Source organism: Liolophura sinensis, chromosome 7 (assembly GCF_032854445.1).
Source record: "Liolophura sinensis isolate JHLJ2023 chromosome 7, CUHK_Ljap_v2, whole genome shotgun sequence".
Lineage (NCBI taxonomy): Eukaryota > Metazoa > Mollusca > Polyplacophora > Chitonida > Chitonidae > Liolophura > Liolophura sinensis.
This window is the reverse complement of record NC_088301.1, coordinates 39,511,049-39,528,429: the sequence shown is the minus strand read 5'-3', so window position 1 is coordinate 39,528,429 and position 17,381 is coordinate 39,511,049. Positions and strand designations below refer to the sequence as shown.

General features: G+C 38.4%; 1 protein-coding gene across 4 annotated transcripts in view; it reads right to left on the bottom strand.

Annotated features, from left to right (window-relative positions):
* Positions 1-17,381, bottom strand: part of LOC135470304 (E3 ubiquitin-protein ligase PDZRN3-like) — a 54,094-nt gene that overhangs the window by 17,193 nt on the left and 19,520 nt on the right. For 3 of the 4 annotated variants that reach the window (XM_064749159.1, XM_064749161.1, XM_064749160.1), the window contains exons 2-3: positions 12,808-13,043; positions 8,561-8,699 (exon numbers count right to left, since the gene is read on the bottom strand). In XM_064749159.1, the coding sequence (XP_064605229.1) occupies positions 8,561-8,699; positions 12,808-13,043 (375 nt within the window). Of the gene's footprint in view, positions 1-8,560; positions 8,700-9,962; positions 9,993-12,807; positions 13,044-17,381 lie in introns of those variants that run through there. The other variant, XM_064749162.1, reaches the window with a different exon arrangement.

The following is a 17,381-nucleotide window of genomic DNA, read 5'->3' as shown; positions in this document are numbered from 1 at the left end:
TCTGGTGAGCAAATAAGATGCCTTGGAACCAAACCAACCAGCATTGCCTATTAGTCAAACACAATCTAAATAAACATCTGTCAGTAGTCTTGACAAGCCACAAGATTATTTATCAACAAGTGAAGGCCATGATGTAGGATTGAACAAAATACAAGTACCTGTAACAGGGATGGTCAGGAGTCATGCAAGCAGGCATTCTAATCATGATAATTTAATTTTGCCTCCTGCTATTACAGCCTTTATTTTGATCCCTTTTGAACATGTGAGGGTCAGGAAGCAGGTGTTTCAGCCCTGGACAGTATGTTGGGGTGTGGTTAAGGATGTACAACGAGCCAGTGAAAGCACACAAAGCATACATAAATAGCAATACATGTACCTTTATTTAAGGGATAGAAAAGCCAGGCTGCTGAGCCCAGACTTAAGAGTAGTTTGCTTACACAGTTCAAGCTATAATCCTTTCTCCTTGGGGAACATACACTAATAAATCAGCATCATCTCTGCAATATTTTAATGGGGGCCAAAGTCTTATCACCAGAGTTTATGTCACAGAAATAACACTGGCAGCAGTCGGCCAAAAAAATGACCTGTAAAACAGTGACAATTTTTCAATCCGATTCTGCATGCGAAAATTGCCAAAATCATTGCCACCTTATATTTCATGGGCTGTTTAGTTCAGAGGTCTGGAGATAAAATTAGAATTGTGGGAGCTGGAGTATGGTCATTATGTTAACATGACACTGACAAGCTCAATGTTAGTGGAATAGAAAAGTGTGTGCAGACGAGGTCACAAAACGAGTGAGGTCATTGGCCAGAGGTGGCATAAAGACGCCAGTGAATGACAAGGGAGGTAATCCGATTGCTATGTGGTGACGTGGCGAGTGTCTTCAGGCTCCAGTTTCAGTGAGCACTGATCCCTTGCCTTCATTCAGCCATCAAGCAATCAACCAGTCTATTATTTATTAAAACCATCCTGTCGGATCACACAAAGAGCCAGTTATTGAAACGTGGGTCGGACACTGCGAATGCCAATGCATACAAATTGCGATGCTGCAATATTTAACGGGTGATTAATCAATTCGTGCAGTGGAGCCGGAAAGCGGCCTTAAAGAATCGCCGATCCGTTTGCCCCCCTCCCAAGAACCGGAAAAGAGCGTTTTCAATCTGTTGCCCAAAGGAAGTCAAGGCCCTATTCTTTTCACACCCAGAGGCCATGCAAAGGACAAGCAAGACGGACAAATTATTGAAAAGAGAAGGGTATGCACTGGTTGAAAAATGTTGGACTGGACATATCCTTGGGTACAAATTATGTATGATATCAAAAAAATAGTCCATTTACTTATAACTGTACACTGTGAAAAAGCACCATTAACTTTGCATACGAATCACACATTAGCATCAAAGTGGGCAGCTGCACATGTTAATGAATAATTGATACCTGAAACTACAAGACTTACACCAGTTCATTTCACAAAATAAATTTACCATAATACATCACTGTTCTATCACTTGTCCAACACTGTGCTCAAATAATGTCATGCAGTGACAACACTATACTAAGGCTAGATTACCATTATAGATCTCGTTAAATATAATGTCTGACTAAGCCCCCAGCATCACCCCCATTCCCACCTCACCCACCCTAGAGTCATTAAAGCTCTTTTAAGTGCTCAGGGGGCTAATATCCATGAATTAATCAGCTAACGAGTCAGGTGAGTACAGGTGATGAGTCATAACGAGATAATACAACACCTCCATCCTCTGTTCCATACTGTCTTCTCACAGCCTTTCCAAACAATCCAAATATTGGTGAACCACACAGCCTGGACTGTCAATGGCTAGGTACTTTACACCATCCCACTTCACATGTTTGTCATGGGACAGAAATTTAAATACGAGTTAAATTTTGTTAAATTCAAATACATGTAAGTAGTCATATCTCACAAAGAAGTCACTTTTACATGAATCTCCACGAGTAAACTGAATGTTATCAGTAGTTAAGTAATCCGCAGATTTCGGCTGTGTCACATGATTTAGCACCAAACACTGTTGTGACCACATCTTCAGTGTAACTAGATTTTTTACAGATTATTACTATACATGTACCTGTATATGTTTACAGTCTAATGCAATAACTATAAAATAAATGGACTGATTATATAATGACAGGGGTGAAATAGAGCATCTTTTCCATCTGTTTACTCCACATAAAATTTTGCTAAAATCTGGTACAAAGGTACATGACGTAGTACCTTCCAACAGCAGAAAGTTCTGTTGAGGGACTTGTATCAAAAATGCTTTTTGTTTTTCTAATGCTTCAGTTTTGACCACTCCGTTAAGAGTGGACATCGTGACGAGGCAATGAAAGGCTGCATTGGTTATCAGAGGTTGGGGTGCGTGATCTTACAACTGCTTTGGTCAGCCTGGATCACAATCATAGTCCTGCACAAGTACTCTACAAATCTCTATAGATTTTTCTCCTCTAATGGGCTCCAATCGATACTATGAGTGTTTCGTTCGCTGGCTGGCTCACTCTCTGAGAGAAAAAAAAAGAAAAAAAAAGATAACTGTGCTGCAATGGAAAACTGCCACTCTTGTATGAAGAACCAATCAGGCGGCTGCCATCCAATCGAAATCCAGCCATACTACTACATCCAATTTGATCGCAATAAAAACCGATCAATTCCCAGTCCATTACTGCTCCATGGAAGAGAATTTCTAAACTGTTTATTTTGCTGTAACCAGATACACTCAATGTAACTCACACTATGCTATTTGCTAGTGTCGGGTTTGGCTGTGATTGATCCAAATTGAGCTGATAAAAATGGCATAATGCTTTTATCGCATCCAAAATCGGCATTTAGTGTAGATTTGCGACAAGCAAGATAGATATGGGGGAACGGAGAAAGAGAGAGAGAGATAGACGAGAGGTGGGAAGCAGAGAGTGAATGGTTCAGTTAACAAGTCTACGTTAATTTACACAGCACTGCTCTAGTCTCATTGATTTGATGAACACTTTCATTGAAGAGCCTCCCCAAAAAAGACGTAGACTGCATGTGCTTCAGCAATCGCATAATGATGCATGATCAATGACCTTATAATAATACTACATGGGTATTCCATACAAACATACATTCAACAACATAAGTCCTTAGCAGCCTTTTGCGACAAGCTTCGCAGGAAGCCGAGGCCCTATTCTTTTCACACTGAGGGAACCCCTGAGGGTGCCAGCTTAAGGGGTATTACGGCCTATTATCTCTGCCTCTTTGAACACTGACTCAACGTCTATTTGTTAAGAGCCCAGCTGAAAAATCTCTCGATATCTGCGAAGCCGAAAAATGCAAAGAGCTTGTGCTCAGGAATTTACTCAAGCCAGCCAGGCGCACTCTGCAAGGGTCGGCAAACAATCTCACCCTTAAAAGAGAGTGGCTACGGAAGACTTAGCTTCTGTAATATTTCTCAAGCGTAAAATTTGTCTATAAGGGTAATCTTAGGAGAGGAGTGAGGGTGAGAGTAGGCAGCGGCGAGCAAGGAAGGGAAAAGAAATGAAGGCTGTCATTTCTGGCTATTTATGAAGGCTGCAAGACTTCATGGAAAATATAATAGGTGTAGTAGAAGCATACTGCATCATCTAGAATAAAACACTACAATAATGGGATTTAGGATCGAGAATAATAAAACAAAGAAAAAAGTAGATTCCATAACATATCAAATTGATCGTAAGAGTGGCAAGGGTGGGGAAAGAGTGTGAGAGCAAGTGACAGAGAGAGGGCACCGATCAGCATTCTTTAAGAGCGCACAGCTCAGACAGGGGGATTATTTTGGAGAAAAAGAAATCTCAAGATGTCAAGGAACGCGACATAAAACCAAATCCCAGAAATCAATCCACAAGCCTTCGTTGGGAGACGAGGCTTAAACCCCTAATCATTGGACGTATCAAGCGCGAGAAATCTCCTCTCTGATTGAGCCTCAGGAGCGCTTTTCTCTCCCTCACCGGTCAAACAGTGGAATTTGGCGGAGACGATGCGAGAAAGTTTGGAATCAATTCCCTGGATAATAACAAGGGGTTGATCTTACATTAGTCATAGGAAGGGAGATTGACAGCAATTTCGAAGGGAATAAATTGATGCTAGTCACTACCCGCTCCCCAGTCTCTCTCTCATCCCCTTCTGCTGTCCCCCCAGCCATAATTCCTCTGTCTTTCAACAAACTCATGAACCCAATACTTGACAAGAATCCTTAACATACATCCACGTGTAACCCAATAGGAAAGCTTTCAGTCCTTTAATGCTGTAATCCCAAAACACCTCAATGGCATACTCTGCACAACCAGTATAGGGAATTTAGAGGAGATAGTAAATCCTAATTCACATACCATACATATATCTAGTAGCCAAGTGGGTGCTTGCATGCTCATGTAGCAACAAAGAGTCAGTATGGCATCTTGTACGGAACTATGACTACTTGCCCTACATGATGGCATAAGGTATCGAACATGGTTAAACTCATCTTCTGGTCGTTACACAGTGCCTACGTTCTATGTACATGTATGTGCCACATCAAAGAGCAGTTGTAGCTTCAGTCATCATTTCCTCATCTTTCTGAGTTTCAGTCAAGAAATCAATAGTTTACTTTCTCCAGCTGTAAAAATTTTGTCAGCTCATTTATAATAGATCTGTGCGTAGTCTTGGTAAATCATCAGACAATACTGAGAAATATTATTTTGCTTAGAGAGGGGACAAAACTTTTGATCTTCCTTACACCTGGCATTGATTGACGGGTGTCAATAACAGCTTGTTGTCATAGCAACATTGGCCAGGTGCCCTTGGTTGCAGCATGTATAAAGGCGACATGTGTGTGCCAGCCAAGTGGAATGCGAAAAATGGGGCCATTAATTGATCAATGTTGCACACCATGATTTATCAGCGGCATTATTCAAACTAAAGGAATATTATACATGTATATTCACAATGCAGCAGCTTGACCCGTTTACAGAGAACACATCTGTGGCTGAAAATGACCTAATCTTCAGTGGGCTTATATATAATTTACAATCGAACATCATGTCAACACAAAATAGATGGTACACTTCCCTGAATTAAAATATTAGGATCGTATCCCAAAATCCTAAATTTTAATCTCAAACAGATTCAAAAAACCCACTAAAGGATCCCATCAGACAGAAACTGACAGTCCTATTTTTACCTACTATTTAGAGACGTGGTATAAGCAGACTAACTGGGAGCCTGCATACTGGAAGAGAGCAAACCCCTATTAACCCATCGTCAATCTGACAGTGTCATGTTCGACATTTGTGATCGACCACCCCTCTGATGTTAGGCACCCAGAGAGTTGAAGGGATGTGCAATTTTCAAGGAGTAAAATTGTCAATGGGCCAGACCTCCGGGATCATTATCGCAATTGGTTATTGAAAACCCGGAAGAGCTGAAGTGGGGCATCGTGGGATATGAGCCAATGCTCGTCAATATGTCAGCATTGAGAGGCTTGAAATGAAGTCTATCGAAAGATGCTTTTACTCACAAGCATTGTTTTTAGATCGAAAAAACTTTGCAATGGAAAAGTGGGTTAGTGGTGATTGGGAGAAGGGGACTTGGATGGTGTGGCTTTGCATTTACCTGATGTTCTGTGATTTTGTGATGTATTTTTTTTTTCTACATTGCAACAGAAATCAATCAACATTGCTGTGTGGCTTTATGTAAGCGAGCACTGTAGCCGTCCACCCGCGGCGAGTTTTGCCGTGACACGCTGATGTCAAGCCAACTGAAATGAAATCGCTGTTGCCCCCGCCGCGCTTTGCAACCATAGGATAATTATTACGCCGCGGAAGTACCAAAGATTGCTCCTTGGCCGTGCGGCACAGACAAGAAATCAATAATTAATTTCTCTTCGTAGAATGGGCTCCTCTCATCTGTCACAGTGAGATGCTGATATGAGACCAAATCGTGAACAACTGTTGCAATTTGCAATTGCTTTAAGGACGGTGTTGGGGTGATAAGGGGAGGGGGAGTGTGGTCTACAAGAAACATTATAGATAGCGACAAGAACATTGTACACTGAGGTTCAGTGAAGTGAGAAATTGGATGCCCTCATACACCATACAGACAGGACACTTTTTATCATCTCCCTGTAAGCACTATCACTTGTACACATCTTAACCGTACACATCCCATTACTTAGGATTCATATCTATATCATGAATCTTGCCTATTACTATATACATGTATATCACAGGTCATGATTATTACCATACATGTGCATGTCATGTACTCTATTTCAGGTGTATTCTCTAATGTTTTCTTGGGAGTACATGGAGTTAAATATACCAGACGTTTGGTAATCCTTGAACAATAATTCTAGTATATCTGATATGTAAAAATGCAGTTACATAAAGGCATTAAAATAATACTGTTGATGCCAACACTTCAGTTTTTCTGATTAAAAATTAATCAAACTTCAAAATACATCAAAATACATCTTCAGTGGCTCTATAGGTTTGATGAATCAATCAGAATCAAGTAAAATGTGTCATAAAAAGTGCTAAATTTTAGGTAAAATACAGAGGTCTTGGTGTCTGATTCACAGACAACCTTGATTACATGTACACACTTTCTGCATGTAGTAAATCCAAGATAACACACTCATGAGCTGTATTTGAAGCAAATAAATATTTATTCAAGACTGAAAATCAAGTGGATAAGAGTTATATTTCTTTCAAATACTAACTTTCTAATGGTAAAGGTACTGGAAACTAAGTAGCATACTTATTTGTGTTTCACTGCAAAGTTAATTACGTTTTCCTAATATTCTCTCTACAGACAGTATCTCCTGCAAATTCCTATCTCTCATTCAACAGCAGCCTATGATTATCTACAAATGTATGTGTAGATTGTATTGTTCCTTTACAGCCTATACATTATGTTGTTCCCTTTCAACATGTACATCTACACAAAAAATGAAGACAAAAGACACGCCTTCATGAAAATTAGTTCCGATGCAAGACTTTCAGATATTTTCCAAACTGTCAAACTCTTCTGAAGAGTGCTCATTAAGTGACAAAGCATCTTCAATAGTAGTTACCCTTTTCGCCATGACAGTTTGATCCGATGCAAAAGCATTAGGTCAAAAGGTGGAGAAGCTTCCATTATGTGAAAAAGGGTAGAAGGGTGACATTCCTCAACTCATTTCTCCGCTTTTAATAATGTCCAGTTTCTTTGATCTGCTGACATCAAAGAGTAGTGGGTAGATGAAGGGAGGGAAACTTAACAATTGTACCTCCTAGACATCAAGATATCCTCACAGTGTCCTTCACAAACACTAGACTTAAACAAAGCTCAGCCTAAAGAATCAGTCAGGGGCTAGACTTACTTGAGGCTGCAAGCCTGTAGTTGGGTTGAAAAAAAAAGCCGGGGAAAAAAAAAGGAAGTCAAGCCAAGGGATTGATTGACTGGTGTTATCAGTGTCATTTCAAGTCCCTGCCACATTCTGCCATTTCCAGGCTAACTCAACCTACTACTGTCAGTGTCTAAACATTTCTTTTCCTAACTTTACAGCGTTTCTTGCATATGCTTTTGAGAGGTGTATATATGGATTTCAAACCTGACAGCTGATAAACTGTCAGTTGGCCTTATAATCCCATGACACACACCCTTAAACTGTAGCTGTAGGATCTGGCACATGGCTAATTTCTTGCTACCCTAGACATGTTTAGGCAGTTTATTCTTTTCCAAGTTTACCCATGAACCACTGGTTAAATCCATAATCAGGCTTTTAAGCCAATAGCAGGAGGGTCTATTGTTCTAGTAACAACTTATAAGGATAGAATTACAAGAAAACAAACAAAAACATGTAGCCTGCAGTCTGACTCAATATAATGACTATTAACAGCCTATCTGGACAGAACCCTGCTAGACACTGTGTCTGAACACTTATACAGCTATCTGTGCAAAGGTGCACATTTGGGAGCACACTATTAACACTGTGTTTATTCAGTGGTAAAATGAGGACATACATGCTGTGTTTGCACATCATGGGTGTTTTTCCCATTCACAATTCACCAGAAGGCCTATAGTACACAGGCTACCAGAACATGACTTGGGACTGCAATCAGAGTCTGCAACTACTGCAGCTTTCAGCATTACTTGACTGTCAAAAAATCAAGCAATACCTTGATCCTAGTGTGAGTCACTGAAACAGAATTAGCACCCAATTTTGCAAACATTCATTCAAATCACCAAGACAATTGGTAGACATTGCTGCAATGACAAGCCAAAACTGCAACGGGACGCAATTGATGCTGCACTTCTGTAACTACATCAGCAGTCTAAAACACTGACTCAGCCACAAAGCAACTCCTTGTATAATGTGCATCAACACAGGGGCACATCATCAAGGGTGCCACATTTTGTAAAGTTCTGATTTAGCATTCTACTACTTTACATCATGCTTGCATGCTGTGTACCACACTCAGGCTCACCATCTGACGATTCAATTTTCCAATTTATGCCTTTTTGCCTAAAAATTACTTTCAAGTACATGTACTCACCTCATACTCCATCTCAAAAGTTCGGTCTTCAAAGTACGGGTCTTCAAATTCAACAGCATTTGCCATTTCAATATCAGTAAGACCCATGTCGGAATTTGGGGCAAATGCAACTGGACGCCGGGATGATGGTTGGTACAATCTGAAATGTTACAACGGTACCATATTTACCATCAGATATTACATATGTGTAAATGTTAGTGTATTTTGGTACATGTTACAGTTGGCAGAAAATCAAATGAATACAAATGAGCATAAGTAAAACTGATGCCTGAGGAATCAAGTCATTACAGAAACTGAAAGGGAAAGATATGCATGGCACTGATAGTTGACTCAACTGGAGTGTAAGCAGCACCTTTATTCTATATTTCTTTGAATCAATTCTATATCCATTTTAACCTGTAAACTTACAGTTGAACTAACTTAATTCACTTTAAAATAAAGTTTGGCGTAAAGGGACTTCTTCTAGGTTTTGATATCTTGAAAGGTCTTTTCTACTCCATTCTAGTATATCTATTGGTCGTATAGAAAAATTTGTTTTACCACAGTTCTGCAAAATGCTTAACTGATTGTGGCTAGCATGGCACATGTACAAGATATTCTTATTTTCTGATAAGTATTGCATTGATGTCACCTACACATTACACTGTGAGACACATTATGATTAAGATAATAGAAGACATAGTACTAATGGAGCATATCATAGCTTCTAACATTACCATTAAACCAATAACATGGTGTTGTCTGCACAATCTCATTATCTGTGCAAGAAGTTTGAGTGGAAAGACTTTTTGATACACAACAGCTCAACAATCCCTTTCCAACCTCCACTTTACCCTGTCCCCATGTTTCCCACCCGACCAATGAGCCTCAACAAGCCAGCACGGCCTTTGCACAGTTTTCCTGAGCCCTACCAATGAACACATGTTCTACTTTAGCCCCCTACCCTCTTTCCAATCCTGGTAAGGAAGCCATGGAGAAAACAATAGGTCAGACCTCGAAGCATGCGGCTGACAAATTGCCACCAGATGGCGGTGTAAGTAGCCTGCATAACAAGCTGCGGCCTTTTGGCAGGTCAGGGAAAGATATGGAATAAGCAAAACCATACAACTTCAAGCTTGAGAGAGGATTTTTTTTTTCAAGTCAGTACCATAAGTTTTTAGTTAAGGGTACATGGGGAAAGATTGTGTGGCACTGAGTAAATTAGTGGCTTATTTTCCTCTTCATGCTCGTAGCTTCCCCCTGTTAGGGACTGCACAGTCACCTCTATCAAGTTTTTTTATGTTTGACTATGCAGCAACAACTACATCCACGCGACAGCTTATGTAATCTTGCATGTCCTTCACTTTGTCATCAATAGTTTTACTAATCACTGATTCAGTTCAAGTGTATAAAACATTCATACTTTCATATAGGTCAGTTCTTCATTGTTTTGGGCAAAGTCTACAGTGCCTCAGACCCTTATTATTTCAAAAAGGCTTCTCTGATCTGGCCAAAGAAAACACCCCCCCCCCCCCCAAAAAAAAAAAAAGGGAAATAAGGATGGAGACTGAAACCATAAAACAATACCCCTCCTATATGCCTGAAAGTGTAGTTTGAAAATTGACTATGGAGTGAAGATCATATACAATTCATAATGCACTTGTAGTAAGTATGGTGTTAATAGTATTCTATAACTAAATTTTTCAAGAAATGAAAATCCCATACTTGTCATGTCTGGTTAAGCTGACTTGGAACAAGGTAAATACTTCTATCATCATACATAGACAGGTCAAATTTCTTGCCTTTGTTGCATTAAATATTAAGACATGTATCAATGCTATTCATTCAAATGCAAGGCCCCAATGGTGTTGGGGCTGAGTTATAGTTTGTATGATCACTCCACTGTTATCTTTCACAGATGGTGTGCACACTTCATCTCAAGTCAATCTGCACCAGGAAAATGACTTTATATCTCCTTACTCAGGAACAACTGCTGAGGTTGTTGCTAGGCAACAGAACAGTTCATACCTCTTGGCATTAAGTTAAGAGTGGGGCCATTTGCACTGACCCCACCCAACTATCAACCACTTTCGATTTTAGGTACAGTTCCACAAATTTACACAAAACGTTGGCAATATTCACTATTTTGTACATGCCTGTTTTGTACAGAATGATTTGATGGTTTAGGGTCACATCTGTCCCTATTAAAAGGAAAGAACACATCTATACAAACCATATCTTAAATGAAAGAGCTATACAAAATGTGTGGAATTTTATTTTTTCAGATTTTTTGAAGTTTTCATAAGAGAGAAAAATGGTTTTAAATGTCGCCATTTTCTACAAAATCCACCAATTCCAGGCACGTTTAAAGTCCCGCCTTGTTTTAGGGTTGTCCGATGAAAAACCTCCATTCCTCTTCTTGAATATTCATTGTCACATCAAAGGTGCTTAAGATTTTACTCTTACCATATGATTAACATGCATTTCCACCTAAATACGTAGATACATGTATATATCTTGATAATCATGAATTTTAAGGTCTGTGAAAACCAACTCTAAAAGGAAGAGTTTGGAGTGTACTAGAGGGCCACATCATACCTACATCCGTGGCTGTTGTCTGTCAAAATGTATCTGGAATACCATGACCTGAAGGGCTACTGGGCAAAGCTAAGCACCATGATGTATGAAATCTGTTCATATGGCAGTGCAAAGGAGACTTCTAAGCTTTTGATGTTTAACTATTAAATACTCAAATAACAAGTGCTGCTGACAGAAAATTTTGATATTTTATTTAACCTTAAGTATTGATCTTTCATTTAAGGTATAGGTTGTATAAATGTGTTCTTTACTATTACACATCAAGCTGTCATTTTCTCAACAACCACAATGTTGTTATTACCACTCGGCATTCATACCAATGATGTTCTTCAGAAAGCTGGTAATGCGTCCTAGATACGGTATCTACTTTCATCTAAGAGTAAGCTTTGCTAGTCTGCTCCAAAGAGGTTAAATAAGGGACACAGATTTCAGTCTTACAATTCCTTGCCTCATCTGAAAGCTTGCTTCCATTTGAAGGCCAGTTACATGTATGGTAAATAAGACTTTCTAAAAATGTTTTTATACTGACTAATACAATACTCTACACACAATGGAGGTCTCGATAGTCCAGTACATGATATGATTGTTTGTTTTTCAAAGCTCTGAAAGTTTCAAGTCAAAAGAATACATTCAACTTTTATGGACTCAAAGTGTATGCATACACTGGTAATAAAACCAAAAAACTACTTTCGGACTTCACTGCTAAGCCCATACAAGTAGTCTGACCTACATGTACATATATTTATCCTTTTCCTGGATGGAGATATCCAATGCAGATATTCTTAGATTCAGGTAAGACAAATGAGACACATTTTACCTGATACAATTCGACATTCTGTACATGAAATCACTGATGGAGGATGATGCCCTAACCAACTTCCCTTAACAGCCAGTCAGACGGCCAAACCCTAAGGAGAGAAAGTGCTAGTACCAATTTCCCTCCACTCTATATTGTATACTTTACGTAGTTGTATTAAACCATTATCTCAGCTGAAGATACCATATCTAGGATGCATTACCAGCTTTCTTATTTGTCAGAAGAAAAAATTTCTCCACGATTAAGCTCACTGTTTTGATTCCATCACAGACTGCTAATGGAAAGCCATGTTGGAAAACAGCTGGCCTTGTCATCACAGCTCAACGCGTAAAAAGCAGTGCATTATGGGTCTATAAATACCCTCGCTAGCAGCATGGGTGAGTTTGTTTTGAGATACTACCAGGCCTTTGCTATAGTTTAGTTAGGTTTAAGCACAAAAAACGTGATGTACTTGAAATTCACAAATGTCTAAAATATTTTTTTAAAGGCAGTGATATTTTACATGATATAGTTGACAATTGACAGAAATTTGCCATGGCATCTTCAGATACATGTTTTTACAAGCAGCATGTTTTATTTATATACAGATTATATACAGATTTATTACGGTACTAGTACCTGCAATTATTACTGCTGTTTCTTGGCCCAGAACAGATCAAGGGTGACTGTCAGTGTGTGTGTATCTAATCAAGCTTTGGTACAGGGATATGTCTGACTTCATCAGTATTGATCAATCACAAACAGTATGGGATCTGTCAGTACAAAGATTTCCTGCACCCTATGGGTTTCCATACAGCCAATTTTATGTCATAAAGAACAGACAGAAGCAGCTAAAGATCCAATATGTACATACCCAAATGCATTGTATCCTAACTCCACTTGCGACGCAGTGGGAGAGCCCACCTGTCCAGAATACAGGTAAATATCCTCCTCTGTTTGTGTTGCCACAGAAACCATGGTTGGAGAGCGATTTTTCATTTTGGTGCTGGTCACCCGGCGTAAGACCTCGACAACGATGGGCTCCTTGGCCGCCCGGAATGCCTCCACTGCTTCGTCGTGAGATGATTTAGAGAGATCTTGACCATTCACCTGCAAAATAAAAAAAAAAATCCCAAACAATTATTGATCTGCTTTATTGATTAACTTACTCACTGTAGAATCCATGTAAGGCAGCTAAAATTACACTTACACAGAACTACACATAAGGATATAGAGATAACAGAATTAGTTATGTCCAAGATAGAATTGTAAAGAATGTGAAAAAAATCAATAATGAAAGCAAAAGATTTATCTTTATTAAGACTCTACCAGGAGCTTTCAATACACCGTACAGTGTAAACTGGCATTTATAAGTGACATAAATGTAGGAACCAGCCTAATCACATACAATGACAGCATATGTACGAATTTATACACTACTTTATGACACATCTAGGTGCCTCCTTATACCACTGTGTACATTTAGATTTCTTACACTGCAATGACTTTTAAAACAAATGATTTACTATGGTTTCCTCTATATGTATAAGTTGCTATATAAGATTAACCGCTACTGTTATCATGTACATCATGTAGGCATAACCACAACAACCAACAAATTGTAAACAGGACTGACAATAAAAGCAGGTAAGAGCATAAAAATGCAATGTTTGGGTTACATCATTGTTTCATAAGACTAACATTATCTGATCTGTCTCCTCATTTCTCATTTTGCCATTCATCAACCTGGAAAAGTTCCAAAATGAATTTCAGAAGAAGTGCAAAAATGCCATGGTTTTAGCGATGACCGCAAGCAAATTTCTTTCACTAGAAAACTACAAAAAGGGAGAAAAAAAAAATTTATCCTGCGGTCATAAGAAGGTTCTTTCATCTTGGAATTGCGACCAAATTGCCTTTTTACGGATTTTGGGTAGTCCCTTTCATCTTTTTGGACAATATGTCGCCCAATAAATGACCCTGTTATGTAGTTAGGCAGCAATTTAAGATGAGGCTGGCTCAATGTACAGCAACTCCAAGGGACACAATCTAAAGTGCATGTACATGTAGCTATATCTATCCACACACCAAAGCAATATTGAATCAAGGTGTGACTACCTGAAATATGATGCAGTAACAAGCTGTCAGGATTGAAAGTATAACCTAAAGATTGAATGTATACAACCTTGGACCATTTTGAATGTTGTAATGTAAGCAACAGGTCCGATCCAGACATTTGAAGTAATGGCAACAATGGGTTCATAATTATTACCTGTAGAAGTTTTTTTTTTCTTGGAATGAGATTTGAACTTTTTTCAAATAACATCCAAACCAGAATGCAATTGACAAGGGAGAGTAAACATTGGGAGATGTGTGGGCAGTGAATGTGATTTTACTCAGCAAACCACCTGTGGCCGGTCCCATCAAGCATTTCTAGGCCTATTTCTTCTCCTGCACGTAAATGACTTCATGCCAACATGTTCACAATATCATTCATCAACTATTCATGTACTGTTTTTCTTTCCTTTCCTTTCTGTTTTTTTTTTATATTTTTTTTTTATAGAAGACACTATATTCAGTTTGAGTCTCAGAACACTGTAAGTAATAGTATTTGCAATATTTGTGCACAAAGATAATAAAGAAGCCACAATAGGTGGCATATACGACAATATATACCTCTTCTCAGGCTGAAGATTGTAGCCTTTAATCATCTACACCCTCTGCTTAAAACGATATAGTCTTAATATGGAGATAGCAAGCTAATTAGTATGCATTATAGCTACCCACCAGTGAGCCGCAAATGTTGTTGCTGTTGTTGTAAAGCTGTTGTAAAAATTAACGCCTAGAAGTATAAATTAATGATTCCCTGTTCTGATCTATGACATTGACAAATGCATTTCATCCATGAAGAATACCTTAATGTAGACACTGCATGCCTCTGTTATGGGTAGAAGGGTGTGACAGTTTGGTAAATATTCAATATAGTAGCTATATATTAATTACATCACTCATTTCTATAAAGCTTTCAGCACAGTATGATCCTGAAAGCTACAGGTATGTCTAAATGCTCTTTAATGCAGAGAGTAGCATATCTCAATGCACAGGTAACACTGCAATGTTAATTCCCATCATAAAGCTCCACGAAATGAGCTTCTAACTAACATAGCAAAGAGAGAAAGCACATCAGCAACATCGTATTAAAATGTTCATATTCTTTAACTTTTTCAATTGCCTTTGCAATCAATATTTTGAACCATTCTGAGAGAACTATGGGGTGTAGAGAAATAATTTGCACACTTTTATGAAGCTTGCATCTTTGATGACCCTTTACAAATTATCTTTAGAGTCATTTTCATCAGCATACATTCCTGTGGAAACAAAAGCTTTAGTAGTTAAAAGTGTTGAAGATTTATAGTAATCCATACGTATAGTTGATCAATATGACAACTCTATATTTTTAAGAAACCATGAACTTTTTGCCCAGATTCCATGCTTAGGTATGTATCCTCCTATATAGATATATAGATACATAGGTATCACTTCTGTATTTCTAGGTCTATGATAAGACAATCTAGGGCAGTAACAGTAAGCAGCATGTTACCCATGTCCGCAAAAGGAATCTGTCCAAATCTAATTCGGCGAATTGATCAGAGCTTCGTATTGTAACAGCGGTTTACAGTTCATTTGTGTCTCGTTATAGAACGAAACTGGACTCTCTCTCTCACTCTCTCTGGTATCGAGCACATCGATCTGTCTTCTCCCGTCCCTAGAGTATCGTAAGCTTACGCCGTCGTCCGCAAACCAGTCAAACCCGCTAACGGCCCTTGTCCAGGGAATTTCCTCCGTGATTTACACCTCTATAGCCACACCACTTAAGCACTAAATTTAGGGGAATCCCTTTAGCTCGATCAACCCACTAGCAACATTTTTTTCTTTTTGCTAGAATTCCTGCTTATAAGCATCAACTTTTAAATCTCACTTTCTCACTCTGTTCTAAATAACCTTAAGCTTATAAATGCTTTACACACATCCTTAACCTGCATGTAAATTGTCCCTATTAACGTCATCCATATTCTAGTCCTGCCATGGAAAATACGAGAAAAAATACTTTATGACATTTTTGCAAAACACATATCCACAAAATTCCCGGCACATTCCCTATTGCATAGCCTTCTTTATAGTTAGGAGAATCTGCCTGGTTTAATTCATACTTCCTATCAGAACATATATTTCTCACTACAGTTTTAAACTGAATGTATTACATATTCACACTGGTTTAGCTGCAATTAGATGTTTGACAACAGAAAGGTTTTATAGGAACTAAACAATAAACAAAAAATGGCTTTACTACCACTATAAACCACTGCACCAGTATAAAAGGAAGAAAAGCACTTTTGTGAAATTTAAGGTTATTTTTAACACAAATGCATCTTGTCAGAATGACCTGGTTATATATGTTTCTATAATGCTATCTACAAGCTGAAATTTCGGCTTAAACATATTCAGCTATATATTAATACATGAATTTTTCATGTCCAAACCTTATGTTTCAAAACCAACTAAAGATGAATAAAAATTTAGGTTGTTTGTTTGATACGATGCTGCCTCATACAACCTCTTTTTGCTACAATGAACATTTCAGGTGATTTTTGGTGAATATAACTCTGATAGGAACTCAGGATAACCAGCACATTTGTCCTTTCCCGTGGACAATATGTTGATATTGAGCTGTTTGATCTTGCTACTATATGTTGTGAAGTTAGTTCAAAATGAAATGTTTCATTGGTCGCGAGTTAAAATAAATTGCTGCAAATTAGCATTTGTTCTGACACTTCAAGCATTCAATAAATCCATACCTTATTCTTAATATTTAAAGACCTGTATCCTTTTGGAGCACCCAATTCTGATGCTACTCTATATATTTTGCTTCTTTCATATGGACATACCCTTATGATAGTGCATGAGGCTATCCACAGTATTAAAAGACAATATAATGTTCCAATTAACCCAATTCTGTTCACAAAACTAACATGGTTTGGTGGTTTTATTTGGCCACTTCCATCAACTAGGCAAGTATCCATTCTTGTACTATATAAAAGCATTTTGTCAAACCTGATGTCTGTGCAATCTTGGACACAGGCTTACGTTCTACACAGAACATGCTGAATGCATTAATGTACTCTGTCCCACATACCAGTACCTCAGTATGCTACATTTGTCATCTCGGTCACTTTACTATTTACTATTTTACTATTTTAGTATTTTGTATGTTTTGATTTCAATCATTATAAACAGTCACTGAGTTATCAATGATAGAATAGGTAAATATGATACTAAGTAAAATAGGTACCCGGTACCGGGTAAAGGTAGTGGTACTGTACGAGTACAGTATCGGTACGGTACCGGGGGTACAGGTAGTGGTACTGTACAAGTACAGTATCGTAGGCATAT